Below are 15,061 nucleotides of genomic sequence, written 5' to 3'. Positions count from 1 at the left end.
GCTTAAGTCTCTGGAGTGGGACTTGAACCCACAACCTTCTGACTCTAAGGTGAGAGTGCTACCACTGAGCTACGGTTGGCACCACATTGTAAAGCTTTCCACAGTCCACTTGGGATGTCACCTTCCTCAAGTCGGGGAGGTTGGTCAGACTGGACATGTAGGAATAGATAATTTTCCTTGCAGACAGAGCTATCTATCCAAAGTCAAAGACTGGTTTCCACTTTCACCAAGCTACACTAAGCAGAGCTTCTTGAATAGTTATTTTTAAAACACGGAAATTTCAGAAAGAGCTACTTTTTCTGCAGTCTTTTTTTCATTTTGAAATACATTTGCGCCACTTTCTGGAGGAAATTGCAGTCCATCCCTTTAGCTCTAGTTGGCTGTAAGTTTTTTCATTTTATGTGTTTTGTTGCAGTTCATGAGAATCTGTTCTTTGCTGTAACTGTTTAGCCTCCTGAGGGAAGGTGCCTTTTGTGCGTTTAATGTTGGCCATGATTCCTGTTTAGCCTCCTGAGGGAAGGTGCCTTTTGTGCGTTTAATGTTGGCCATGATTCCTGTTTAGCCTCCTGAGGGAAGGTGCCTTTTGTGCGTTTAATGTTGGCCATGATTCCTGTTTTGCCATGAGTGAAGTGTCAAATTCCAACTTTATCGCACAGGATTCTGGGATTTACCAGTTTTAGGTTAAAAATCAGAAAAAATCCAGTGCCCTTAGCCATGAGAGATAAGGCTGCATTAATCATTTTTCCTCCAGTTATCATGGCCTACCCTTCCTCTTCTGAAGGCAGCAACTTGTGTTATGGCAGAGCTCCATGGGTGATGGTATCCCTCCAGTACTTTGCCAAAATAGCTTTTTTTTCCTCACGTGAGCTTGGACAGTTAGCATTGGTTGGTGTTGGAAATATGCTATTATTAACGCTACCAAGGGTTGTTAATCCTTAATAATAACTTCCACAATGATTCGGGCCCGAGTGTGACCGAACATGCAAGCTTTATTATAGGCACAAGAACAACGTGCCAATGCGGTTATGCCAAACAACAAGTATTTATATTACAACGTTCTAATACAGTTATATCAAATAAACAAGGATGGTACAACTTGTCCCTAGGACGTTTCAAGCTAATCAGGCCTGGTATCGTAGGGTGTGTGGGACTCGGTCGCCCAGAAGCTGCTTCTAACTTTAGTGGGACAATGTTCCAGTTTATGTATCTTTTCTGAAGCATATTTGCTTCTGGTAGCTTAACGACATTAGTGCCATGATGTAGTCTGTCCCAGACATCTCCCCGCCCCCCCCCCCCCCCCCCCACATCCCATTTGTTCCAGACAACTTTATCCATTCTTTGGTGTTAACTGTTGTCCATTCTATCTACCTTTTATGGGGGAGGGACATGCCCTTATCTTTCTGTGTATATTGATTGTTCCTATGCAGACATTTAAGATGTCCCATCCTGTAAATGCCAATCACAAAAGTTGCCTAATTATCTGAACAAAGCTGCTGCAATTAACATAACAGTATTAGTCTGCGTCCAGGTCCTGAGTCTTTGATTATGCTGTGGGATATTTTGTTATCTGTTTCTGACAATTGGTCTTCAATGTATCTGTTTCAGTTTTATTGTCTCTGCAATATCCTCAATCATTGCCTGACATCAGGCATAAATCCTCAATTTATGCCTGATGTCGGGCAGAAAATTTCCCGAGACGGCTCCCTTTGTAGTCTCACAGACGCAAGGCCTGCGTTTCGCTTTTTAGCCAAGTGTCTGAAGCTTTGCAGGACAGGATACATGACTATGATTTGGTCTAGAAATCGTATTTCTTACAGTTGGTGAAATTCCTACGCTCTGGGACCTTCGCAGCCACCCCTGATCCTCACCAGATCAGCAGAGGTGATTGGATAACAACCAAGAATAGGAATTCCAGCTGTATTCTACAGATCCCCCAACACTACCCCAAAAAGTCCCGAGACATAGAGGCCAATTGTTGGTAGCCCACCACCAAACTGTACCCATTGACCTGTAGATATGACACTTTGAGGTCATGGCTCCAGAAGAGTTTGTAGTCTCTTTGGGTTCCTCATTAAGAACGTGTGCAAGTGAGCAGCAGTTGGCTAGAGAGTAGAAGGCAAAAGAAGAAGCATTGTTGACCGCACTCAATTTCTCAAGAGGCTTTGGTTCGACTCCAATAATTAAATGGAGAAGATACTCTTCTGTGGTACTCTGGAGTGGCTTCCTCTGTAATTAGTCATATTCCACGTATATGTCTTAAAACTCCTACCCGTTTGAGATATTGTTGGGTGCTTTTTAGGTGTACCTCAGTTTTAAATGACTGTTGCAGCCCCGGTTCCCGCACTGTCTCAGCTGAGAGATGAGTGGTTTCTGTTTATTTTTGGATTGCAGGAAGTGCTCGGTGGTGATGGAAGTCAACTTCCCGACTCGGCTTTAATGATTTACATTTTTTAATATGACTTTCGCCAAAGGCTTCAGTATGAAAGTCAACAATCTAACACTCATTTTGTCATTTAGATCTTGTTTCACCCTCCACTTGCTTCCTCAAGCTAAATTGTACCTCACAGGGCCTTAATTGTTTTTCTTTAAGTCTGTTCAACCATGTGATTTGGTTCATTGGGTCTTGGCAGGTCAGGTGCCACTGTTTTAGCAGTTTTGTGATAGTTATTTGGTACATTTTTGTGTGCGTCAAGGTGAGGATTGTTCATGCCAGGGACTAGAAGATAGCTTCCATTTTAGGCACTGAGTGTCAGAATTGAATAATTGAGTATAGTACCACCAAATGAAAAGCAAAGCCTCCTTTATTCTGCCCCAAAAATGCATCTTTGCTCCAATCTCAGAAGTGCTCCCCCTACTGCACCAATGTGAACTTCAGTTCCTCCTACAGCAATAGTGTCACCTTTCCCCTCACCAGCTGTCCTTATGGTCTCCCTGAGCAAGATTGCCCAAATGTGCTGAATTGGGAGTAGTTTTGCTCTGTGGGCCTGCATCAACTGGGAGCTGGGCTGATGCTGTTAAACTCCTTTCATGGAGAACCCTTGCAGCCTTTGTTCCATCAGTCCAGGGTGATTGAAAACCAGATTTCAGAAGTGAAAGTGCATTATGTTCACCTGATTCATCACCCAGTCTTCCATAGTTAAACTAAAATGGCCCGTGACCATTGCAAGGGTGAAGCATTCCATCTGCGTGGGCCATGATCAGTGTGATGTATCATAGAATCATAGAAGTTACAACATGGAAACAGGCCCTTCGGCCCAACATGTCCATGTCGCCCAGTTTATACCACTAAGCTAGTCCCAATTGCCTGCACTTGGCCCATATCCCTCTATACCCATCTTACCCATGTAACTGTCCAAATGCTTTTTAAAAGACAAAATTGTACCCGCCTCTACTACTGCCTCTGGCAGCTCGTTCCAGACACTCACCACCCTTTGAGTGAAAAAATTGCCCCTCTGGACCCTTTTGTATCTCTCCCCTCTCACCTTAAATCTATGCCCCCTCGTTATAGACACCCCTACCTTTGGGAAAAGATTTTGACTATCTACCTTATCTATGCCCCTCATTATTTTATAGACTTCTATAAGATCACCTCGAAACCTCCTACTCTCAAGGGAAAAAAGTCCTAGTCTATCTAACCTCTCCCTATAAGTCAAACCATCAAGTCCCGGTAGCATCCTAGTAAATCTTTTCTGCACTCTTTCTAGTTTAATATCCTTTCTATAATAGGGTGACCAGAACTGTACACAGTATTCCAAGTGTGGCCTTACTAATGTCTTGTACAACTTCAACAAGACATCCCAAATCCTGCATTCAATGTTCTGACCAATGAAACCAAGCATGCCGAATGCCTTCTTCACCACCCTATCCACCTGTGACTCCACTTTCAAGGAGCTATGAACCTGTACTCCTAGATCTCTTTGTTCTATAACTCTCCCCAACGCCCTACCATTAACGGAGTAGGTCCTGGCCCGATTCGATCTACCAAAATGCATCACCTCACATTTATCTAAATTAAACTCCATCTGCCATTCATCGGCCCACTGGCCCAATCTATCAAGATCCCGTTGCAATCCTAGATAACCTTCTTCACTGTCCACAATGCCACCAATCTTGGTGTCATCTGCAAACTTACTAACCACGCCTCCTAAATTCTCATCCAAATCATTAATATAAATAACAAATAACAGCGGACCCAGCACCGATCCCTGAGGCACACCGCTGGACACAGGCCTCCAATTTGAAAAACAACCCTCGACAACCACCCTCTGTCTTCTGTCGTCAATCCAATTTTGTATCCAATTGGCTACCTCACCTTGGATCCCGTGAGATTTAACCTTATGTAACAACCGACCATGCGGTACCTTGTCAAAGGCTTTGCTGAAGTCCATGTAGACAAAGTCTACTGCACAGCCCTCATCTATCTTCTTGGTTACCCCTTCAAAAAACTCAATCAAATTCGTGAGACATGATTTTCCTCTCTCAAAACCATGCTGACTGTTCCTAATCAGTCCCTGCCTCTCCAAATGCCTGTAGATCCTGTCCCTCAGAATACCCTCTAACAACTTACCCACTACAGATGTCAGGCTCACCGGTCTGTAGTTCCCAGGCTTTTCCCTGCCGCCCTTCTTAAACAAAAGCACAACATTTGCTACCCTCCACTCTTCAGGCACCTCACCTGTAGCTGTCGATGATTCAAATATCTGTGCTAGGGGACCCGCAATTTTCTCCCTAACCTCCCATAACGTCCTGGGATACATTTCATCAGGTCCCGGAGATTTATCTACCTTGATGCGCGTTAAGACTTCCAGCACCTCCCTCTCGTAATATGTACACTCCTCAAGACATCACTATTTATTTCCCCAAGTTCCCGAACATCCATGCCTTTCTCAACCGTAAATACCGATGTGAAATATTCATTCAGGATCTCACCCATCTCTTGTGGTTCTGCACATAGATGACCTTGTTGATCCTTGAGGCCCTACTCTCTCCCTAGTTACTCTTTTGCCCTTTATGTATTTGTAGAAGCTCTTTGGATTCTCCTTTGCCTTATCTGCCAAAGCAATCTCATGTCCCCTTTTTGCCCTCCTAATTTCTCTCTTAACTCTACTCCGGCAATCTCTATACTCTTCAAGGGATCCACTTGATCCCAGCTGCCTATGCATGTCATATGCCGCCTCCTTCTTTTTGACTAGGGCCTCAATCTCCCAAGTCATCCAAGGTTCCCTACTTCTACCAGCCTTGCCCTTCACTTTATAAGGAATGTGCTTACCCTGAACCCTGGTTAACACACTTGAAAGCCTCCCACTTACCAGACGTCCCTTTGCCTGCCAACAGACTCTCCCAATCAACTTCTGAAAGTTCCTGTCTAATACCATCAAAATTGGCCTTTCCCCAATTTAGAATTTTAACTTTTGGGCCAGACCTATCCTTCTCCATAGCTATCTTAAAACTAATGGAATTATGATCACTGGTCTCAAAGTGATCCCTCACTAACACTTCTGTCACCTGCCCGCCCTTATTTCCCAAGAGGAGGTCAAGTTTTGCCCCCTCTCTTGTCGGGCCATCCACATACTGAATGAGAAATTCCTCCTGAATACACTCAACAAATTTCTCTCCATCCAAGCCCCTAATGCTATGGCTGTCCCAGTCAATGTTGGGAAAGTTAAAGTCCCCTACTATTACCACCCTATTTTTCTTGCAGCTGTCTGTAATCTCCTCACATATTTGCTCCTCAATTTCCCATTGACTATTTTGGGGGTCTGTAGTACAATCCTATCAAAGTGATCTCTCCCTTCTTATTTTTCAGTTCTACCCATATAGACTCAGTGGGCGAACCCTCGGATATATCCCCTCTCACTACTGCCGTGATGTTCTCCCTAATCAAGAGCGCAACTCCCCCTCCTCTCTTACCTCCTGCTCTATCTTTCCTATAGCATCTGTACCCTGGAACATTGAGCTGCCAGTCCTGCCCCTCCCTTAGCCAAGTTTCAGTAATAGCTATAACATCCCAGTCCCATGTACCCATCCATGCCCTGAGTTCATCTGCCTTGCCCATCAGACTTCTTGCATTGAAATAAATGCAGTTTAATCTAGCCTTCCCTTGGTCTTTGCCCTGCTTTCTCAGACCATCTGTCCGGTCATGTTTTGTACACTCTCCCTTACTGCCTTTTGTTTCTGTCACCACTTTACTTCCCACTGACTTCCTGCATCGGTTCCCATCCCCCTGCCACATTAGTTTAAACCCTCCCCAACAGCACTAGCAAACACTCCCCCTAGGACATTGGTTCCAGTCCTGCCCAGATACAGACCGTCCAATTTGTACTGGTCCCACCTCCCCCAGAACCGGTTCCAATGGCCCAGGAATTTGAATCCCTCCCTCTTGCACCATCTCTCAAGCCACGTATTCATCCGAGCTATCCTGTCATTCCTACTCTGACTAGCCCGTGGCACTGGTAGCAATCCTGAGATTACTACCTTTGAGGTCCTACTTTTTAGTTTAACTCCTAACTCCCTAAATTCAGCTTGTAGGACCTCATCTCATTTTTTACCTATATCGTTGGTACCTATATGCACCACGACAACTGGCTGTTCACCCTCCCCCTCCAGAATGTCCTGCAGCCGCTCCGAGACATCCCTGACCCTTGCACCAGGGAGGCAACATACCATCCTGGAGTCTCGGTTGCGTCCGCAGAAACGCCTGTCTATTCCTCTTACAATCGAGTCCCCTATCACTATAGCTCTGCCACTCTTTTTCCTGCCCTCCTGTGCAGCAGAGCCAGCCACGGTGCCATGAACCTGGCCGCTGTCACCTTCCCCTGGTGAGCCATCTCCCCCAACAGCATCCAAAACGGTATACCTGTTTGAGAGGGGGATGGCCACAGGGGACCCCTGCACTACCTGCCTGCACCTCTTACTCTGCCTGGTGGTCACCCATTCACTTCCTGCCTGTACTCCCTTTACCTGCGGTGTGACCAACTCGCTAAACGTGCTCTCCACGGGTTTCTCTGCATCGCGGATGCTCCACAGTGAATCCACCCGCAGCTCCAGCTCCGAGATACGATCGGTCAGTCGCTGCAGGTGGACACACTTCCTGCACACATGGTCGGCAGGGACACTGGTAGTGTCCATGACTTCCCACATCTTGCAGGAGGGGCATATCACGGGTGCGAGGTCTGCTGCCATGACTTGCCTTAGCTTAGTTACCCCTTTTAAATTACGTTGAAATTAGAAAATGTTAACTATACTAGGGACCTAGGTTCACTTAAAAAAAACACTACCTGCTATAAAACCTGCAGACCTTCCCTTTCTTATTACTTTACTTACAGTAAAATGGTAGAAATACTCACCTGAACCTACTCACCAATCAGCTCCGGTCTCACCAATCACCAACCCGCTTCACCTGTGACGTCACTCTTAGATTTTTATCGGAACGCGGTCGTTCCACTCCCGCTCTCGCTGTGCGCTGTTTTTAACCTCGCTCCGCTCTCACTCTTTCCCGCCGCTCCGGTGAACTCCCGCTCTCGCTGTGCGCTGTTTTTAACCTCACTCCGCTCTCACTCTTTCCCGCCGCTCCGGTGATCTCTCGCTGTGCGCTGTTTTTAACCTCGCTCCGCTCTCACTCTTTCCCGCCGCTCCGGTGATCTCTCGCTGTGCGCTGTTTTTAACCTCGCTCCGTTCTCACTGTTTCCTGCCGCTCCGGTGAACTCCCGCTCTCGCTGTGACCTTTTTATTAATGTGAATTAACTTTCACATATAGTAGCTAATAATGCTCTGCTGAATTAGTGGAAACAGCATTTCTCCTGAAAATCTAAACGCAACAATTCTATCCAAATTTTGTCTTCCAGCAACAGATTGGATGCAATTTGTTTATAGGCAATCATAGAGCTTTCCTGTCCACTTCAGGCTTATGAGGGATTTTGATGAGGTAAATCTGGGGAAAGAAACTATTTCCACTGGTCAGTGAGTTAGAAACTAGAGAGCATAAACTTAAGATCGTCACCATGGAGAGAAAGGTTAGGGGAATTTTCTTTTTACACCGAGAGTTGTAGGACATATAATGGACTGCTTGAAACAGTGGTGGAAGTTGCTGGAAACATAAGTGAGTTCACGGCGCCCACCATTATTAGTATGTTAAAAAAAAACGTGAGCCTCGCCAAAACCGAAAAAATGACCATCTTGCCATGAGCTTCCCCATTGTGTGTTGTGAAATTGCTGGATTTACACCGTTAATATAAATGAATCTCGCTGCAGCCATTTAGGTTGGAAATACATGTAAGGTCCCTGTTAATGGGGTGATTTATGGTCCTGACATGAAACTCAACCTTGGTGGCCTAGAAAGGGAACAATGAAACCGTGGAGTCTCACTCCTGCAGGTGGTAAATTGTTCCTTGACGTATTTTAAATTTAATTTTTATTTTTCTTTCTTTTCCTTTCTATTTTTTTTTCTCTCTCTCTCTCAATCCAGTCTTTCTTTCTCTCTTTCTCTTTCTGTGTCTAACTTGACTCCAATTCACCCTATTTCCTTCTCTGTCGTTCCTCTGTTTCTTTCCCGATCCTTAAATTTCATTGGTTAAGGAGATAGACGATTGGTCCCATTGTTCAGGTGGTCCCAGATGCCCCGTTATCAATTCGCATTTCCAGAAATTTGTGGCGCAAAAATAATGTGATCTGAAGGATGAGGGAAAAAAAAAATCAATTCATGGCGCTCGCTGCGAGATGCCCAGCTCCAGGAATTTCTGGGCCACGATCATGCATGAGGTTGCCTAGGGTGGATTAGAGGATACACTGCTTCCTTTACATGCGTGCTTGATTTTTATCTGATTTTTTTTAAAAGGGCAAAATGGTAAGCAAGACGTGTCAGGTTGAAAGCAAGTACCTGGAGTTTAGGAGCACAGGAGGGGTATAGCAGCACTGCTGCGACCTGAACTCTGGGAACATTGTAGGGGTGGCCCTGGAGTTTGGCCGAACTGGTTGGAGGTGTTGAGATTTTGAAGTACAGGGGATAGCACTGGGATTTAGCAGCATGGTGGAGGGAGATGCTGGGGTTTAGTAGCACTTGAGTGGGTGGTCCCGATTGGGGGCTGGAAGAAGGCAGTGGGAAGGATCCCAGGGTCTGGTAATACCAGAGAGGGCAGTCCCAAAGTCTGATAACATAAGGGTAACCAGGCAGAGAATTGCTCTTTGAGAGTAACCCTCCCCCCTTCTCCAACCTTCCCTGATCTCCCCTACAACCTCCTGCGACCACCATTATCCTCTCATGACGCTAATTGGTATCAACTGCCCTGGACTCCTTGGGCGGCTTGCAATGGTGGGTCTCTCAACTTGGAGAGACATTACGATGGTGAATATGTCTCTGGCCAGCTGTCGTTCATTTGAGTAGTGAGCATAGCAAGAGATTGCAAAGCCACACTAGAATTGTTCTGTGCAGCCCCATCATTCTGCCTTGTGGTTGCAACTGTTCTTGTTTTAAGTCGGCCTTGTGTTTTGGTTATTTTAAAATAATGTAAGGGAGAGAACTCTACGCAGAAAGGTTTTAACAGCAAATGTGAGCATCCATTTTTGTTTTACCATTTGCCATTTTTTTCTCTCAAACTCTGGTGTCTGTGCAAGAGAGCTGAATTAACATGCATGACTGAAATAATTCAATTCCCCAAAATTAAGGTCTCTCTCTCTCTCTCTCTCTCTCTCTCTCTCTGGATGTAAATCAACCTTTATCACACTGCCCCTGCCTTGCAGGTACAGCATACGCCTAAAACCATAATTAATAAAAGGCTCTTACAAACCATTGTATCTATCTCCATGAAATCTCCTGTTGCACTCTGCCGTCTCTAGCAATTTCTCTAGGGCTCCATGACTCCTGAGTTTTAAAATTTCTTTCTTCACTCTTTCCTGTGGGCTGGTTCATGGGTGCTGCTCATCCACTGGATAAACTCATTAATTTTCCTTACGTCAGAACTGTAACCTTTTTTATTTTTGTGCAGATCAAGGTGAGTAAATGGGGGACTTTCAGGGACTTGACGTCAGCGTCACGTACTCCTAAGTCAAGTGCAGTACAGTCAGATGCAGAGTAAAAATCGCTCTCCTCAGCCCCAACCTCAAGACCATCTCCTACTGCACTAATGTGACACTTTTTCCCATTTGCCACACCAGTCATCTTGTGAATACATGCGGGTTTTAAAATTCAAAAGTACGCTGGCTTTGAAGTCTTGTGATGAAAAATATTGATAGCACAGCTCGTTTTACAACCGTGCAGTTGTATGGCTTTCATAGTTCAGTTTATACTCCCACAACCTGCACCTCTAAGACAAGTCAGAAGCAGGAGGATTCCTGAATCAGACAGATCAGTTGTCGTTTTTTGATCGTGCTTTGTTTTTAATTCATTCTCGGGATGTGGGCGTCACTTGTGAGGCTGGCATTTAATGCCTGTCCCGAGTTGCCCTTTGAAGGTGGCAGTGGGCATTCTTGAACTGCTGCAGTCCTTGAGGTGATTGGGCCTTCCATGGTGGTGATAGATGGGGAATTTCAGGATTTTGACCCAGCGACTATGAAGGAAGGGTGGTATATGTCCAAGTTGGGATGATGGGTGATTTGCAATCTTCTTGAAAATCATGCTCTGTCTGACACCTGCTCATGAAGTACTGGTCTCCTAACCTATAGAATCTTACCGGCCCATCGTGCCTGTGCCGGCTCTTTGAAAGAGCTATCCAATTAGTCTCATTCCCCTGCTCTTTCCCCATAGCCCTGCAGTTTTTTTCCCCTTCAACTATTTATCCAATTCCCTTTTGAAAGTTACTATTGATAGAAGCCCATGGAATCGAGGGAAAAGTACGGACTTGGTTAGAAAGTTGGCTGAGTGAAAGGCGACAGAGAGTAGGGATAATGGGAAGGTACTCGCATTGGCAGGATGTGACTAGTGGAGACCCGCAGGGATCTGTCTTGGGGCCTCAATTATTCACAATATTTATTAATGACTTAGATGAAGGCATAGAAAGTCTCATATCTAAGTTTGCCGATGACAAAGATTGGTGGCATTGTAAGCAGTGTAGATGAAAACATAAAATTACAAAGCGATATTGATAGATTAGGTGAATGGGCAGAACTGTGGCAAATGGAATTCAATGTAGACAAATGAGAGGTCATCCACTTTGGATCAAAAAAGGATAGAACAGGGTACTTTCTAAATGGTAAAAAGTTAAAAACAGTGGATGTCCAAAGGGACTTTGGGGTTCAGGTACACAGATCATTTGAAGTGTCATGAACAGGTGCAGAAAATAATCAAAGCGGCAAATGGAATGTTGGCCTTTATATCTAGAGGACTAGAGTACAAGGGGGCAGAAGTTATGCTGCAGCTATACAAAAACACTGGTTAGACCGCACCTGGAGTACTGTGAGCAGTTCTGGGCACCGCACCTTCAGAAGGACATATTGGCCTTGGAGGGAGTGCAGCGTAGGTTTACTAGAATGATACCCGGACTTCAAGGGTTAAGTTACGAGGAGAGATCACACAAATTGGGGTTGTACTCTCTGGAGTTTCGAAGGTTAAGGGGTGATCTGATCGAAGTTTATAAGATATTAAGGGGAACAGATAGGGTGGACAGAGAGAAACTATTTCCGCTGGTTGGGGATTTTAGGAGTAGGGGGCACAGTCTAAAAATTAGAGCCAGACCTTTCAGGAGCGAGATTAGAAAACATTTCTCCACACAAAGGGTGGTAGAAGTTTGGAACTCTCTTCCGCAAATGGCAATTGATTCTAGCTCAATTGCTAAATTTAAATCTGAGATAGATAGCTTTTTGGCAACCAAAGGTATGAAGGGATATGGGCCAAAGGCAGGTATATGGAGTTAGATCACAGATCAGCCATGATCTTATCAAATGGCGGAGTAGACACGAGGGGCTGAATGGCCTACTCCTGTTCCTATGTTCCTATGAATCTGCTTCCACCATCCTTTTAGGCAGTGCATTCCAGATCAGAACAACTCACTGTTTAAAAAAAATTTCTCCTCTTGTCAACTCTTGTTCTTTTGCCAATTACCTTTAAATCTGTGTCCTCTGGTTACTGACCCTGCAGCCAGTGGAAACAGTTTTTCCTTATTTACTCTATCAAAACTCTTCATGAATTTGAAGGCTTCAATTAAATCTCCCCTTAATCTTCTCTGTTCCAAGGAGAACAGCCCCAGCTTCGCCAGTCTCTCCACGAAACTGCAGCCCCTCATCCCTGGTATCATTCTAGAAAATCTCCTCTGCACCCTCTACAAGACCTTGACGTCCTTCCTAATGTGTGGTGCCCAGAATTAGACATAATACTCCAGCTGAGGCATAACCAGGGATTGATGAAGGTTTAGCATAACTTCCTTGGATTGATAGTAAATCCTACTAGGTAATGTCATTCAGAGGACAGTTAATTAACCTGCTGTATCAAGAACCCGGAGTCTGTGAAAAATCAGTACGACTGCATTTTAGCTGGTTTATGCAATGTTAAACCCAGAGTCCTACTGGTCTTCCAACTCCTACAATAATTGTGAGAGCAGATAATCAAGGCTTGGCTATATCTGTGTGGTTACTGAGGTCCCTTGATCACCCCAGGTACCCTGTCTTTATGCATCAGAATTCCTAGTTAAACACAGCCTGCAAGCAGACCCGTAGTGGTTCCCCAATTACATCGTGAATAGGATGGTGCATTGCGGTGGGATTTCCCCATTCATAACATCCGCTCCCAGGCTGTTCTAAATCATTGTAACAAGGAGAAGATTGTAACAGTGAGAGATACCAAAACTGAGCAGTATCACCCCATAACATTTAAAAGGATGTGCTGATTCAATAGAATTCATTTCACCTTGGATTTAGTTCCCTTACACCATCGTGCTCAATATCTTCAAACTTATCTCACCTTCCCCCCGCCCCCCCCCACCAATTAACACCTACTTTTTAAACACATGTTGAAGGAGGGACGAGAACATATAAAATAAAGACGTTAATTGACTGATTTTTAAGGTACTGATGATGACCTTCACCCTGCAAGAACCATGTTTTTTTTATTGATGGTTCTACACTCAGTATGTTTTTTTTCCCTTCTGTTCCTCTTTGCAGTTTCCCTCCAGAATCAGAAGACCAGGAGCGTGCAGCAGTATCCTTCAATCAGCAATGGCTGCATTCACGCCCCCACAAACCTGCCACTGGTTCCGGCCACAGACGTGCCAGAGGGAGACTTCATGCTACAGGTGAGTAGAGGGCCTGACTGCTCCTGCCTTGGGCTCAGACTGTCGCAATTTGAAATTAAGCAAACTACATCTTAGCTACGGACAATGGGGGTGTTAACCTCTCCTTTCACCATTGCAGTTTTTCTCCCATCTTCATCTCATGAAGGCAACGACTCTTGCCGAGGGACAGTTCCTTTCACTACTGGCTTCTGCTACCTGGTTACTGTGGCCATTCCTCACATGGTCACAGACAGTTAGTGTCAACAGGCTATTCAAATATGGAGAGCATCACAGCAGAACCCAATCTGGTCCTTGCCCAACGTTCACACCTTTGGGTTGGCAGGATCTTGAGTCCTGGCTGATCTCTTTCTTCCTTCCTTAATCTAGAGATGCTGAGGTCAATGCAGCAGCCCAACAGCCACCCAGACTGTGACTTCAGCACAGACTGAAAAAGGTTCCAGGTCGGTATGGCTTGGGTAGACGCTGGGCAGCGCATTAAACTACTGAGCTACTGGTGCACTCTCTCTGTTCCCAGGTGGCTGGTGTGCTGTGCTAACATGTTCCAGACCTGAAACCGGTTTCCGTCGAGCAGTACTTCAGGCCAGTGTGTGATGAGCAGGTTTGTGGTGGTGATTTGATGCACACTGACTCAATGTGTACGTGCATCGTGTGGTGTGGTGAGGTGCAGTGTAGGTTGGTCCAATAGATTTTTAACGGTTTGTACTGGAACAGAATTGTGCAGATTTCTTTCCCCTTCTCTTTTTCCCCGCCCCCTGGCAATTGTTTTTCTTTACCCAGTCTTTACCTGAAGGCACTGACTGATTGCTGGGGTATGGCTCCATGTTAGCCTTCTGTACCTCCGTGTGAGCCTAGACATGGGGTGAGGGGTGGGTGGTAATCAGCCAGCTTCCTACTTCACTGCCCAGGAACTCCACTTTTTTTTCATGGAATGTGTGGGCATAGGGTGAGTACAGGACCGATGCTCCCCAGGGTTAATTAGGCTGCCAGCACCAGCGATAAAGGCTCACACATGAAAGCTAATCAGTCGGTTGGGATACCAGAGGGGAACTAGCAGGTGTACAATCGCATCCATGGCTAACTCTCCACTTTTCAAGAGAAGTGGTAGGAATTAGAGGGGAAAGAGTTTTAGATGTGGCAGAGGTAGATGGCAATAAAACAGCACAGTTCAACTGTGTCACATCATGCTGCGTTTCCCAAGTTTGTGATGTACTTGTGTGAGTTGGCTGGACTGAGGCCAATTAACATAAAACTTCCTTCAGAATTTGGCTCCTGTCCCAGTAACATCTGGCTCACTAGCATATCGCCGTTCCTTCATCGTCGCTGGGTCAAAATCCTGGAACTCCCTTCCTAACAGCACTGTGGGAGAACCGTCACCACACGGACTGCAGCGGTTCAAGAAGGCGGCTCACCACCACCTTCTCAAGGGCAATTCGGGATGGGCAATAAATGCCGGCCTCGCCAGCGACGCCCACATCCCGTGAACGAATTTAAAAAAAAGGTGGAAGTGGCTTCCAGACTGACGCACATTTCAAAACTTGACCCATTGCTTTTGACAATTCCCTTCAGGGTTGCTCACGATTCATTGATAACGAATGCTGAGAATCTGTCGTTTTTAAAAAAAAAATAGAACAGGCTAGAAATGTACAGCAGGTTTTTCCATATCTGAAAGAGAAAAGATAGGTTCGTGTTTCAGGTGGAGCCCATCATCCAGGCACCTCTGCTGGCTGATCTGTGCGTTCCTGGCGTTTTCTTTCTATTCTGCTGTTCATTGCTGGTTCTCTGAAACTGGCTTTAAGTTTCTGTTTTGTTCAAGTGGAATCATAGAATCATACAGCACAGAAGGA

General features: G+C 45.3%; 1 protein-coding gene across 1 annotated transcript in view; it reads left to right on the top strand.

Annotated features, from left to right (window-relative positions):
- Window positions 1-15,061, top strand: part of LOC137333495 (aryl hydrocarbon receptor-like) — a 91,041-nt gene that overhangs the window by 35,039 nt on the left and 40,941 nt on the right. The window contains exon 4 of the mRNA XM_067997661.1: window positions 13,087-13,217. Coding sequence (XP_067853762.1) covers window positions 13,087-13,217 — 131 coding nt within the window. The remainder of the gene's footprint in view (window positions 1-13,086; window positions 13,218-15,061) is intronic.

The sequence above is a fragment of the Heptranchias perlo genome, chromosome 16 (genome assembly GCF_035084215.1).
Source record: "Heptranchias perlo isolate sHepPer1 chromosome 16, sHepPer1.hap1, whole genome shotgun sequence".
Lineage (NCBI taxonomy): Eukaryota > Metazoa > Chordata > Chondrichthyes > Hexanchiformes > Hexanchidae > Heptranchias > Heptranchias perlo.
Note: the sequence above shows the minus strand (reverse complement) of the source record. Positions and strands in the feature narration are given on the sequence as shown.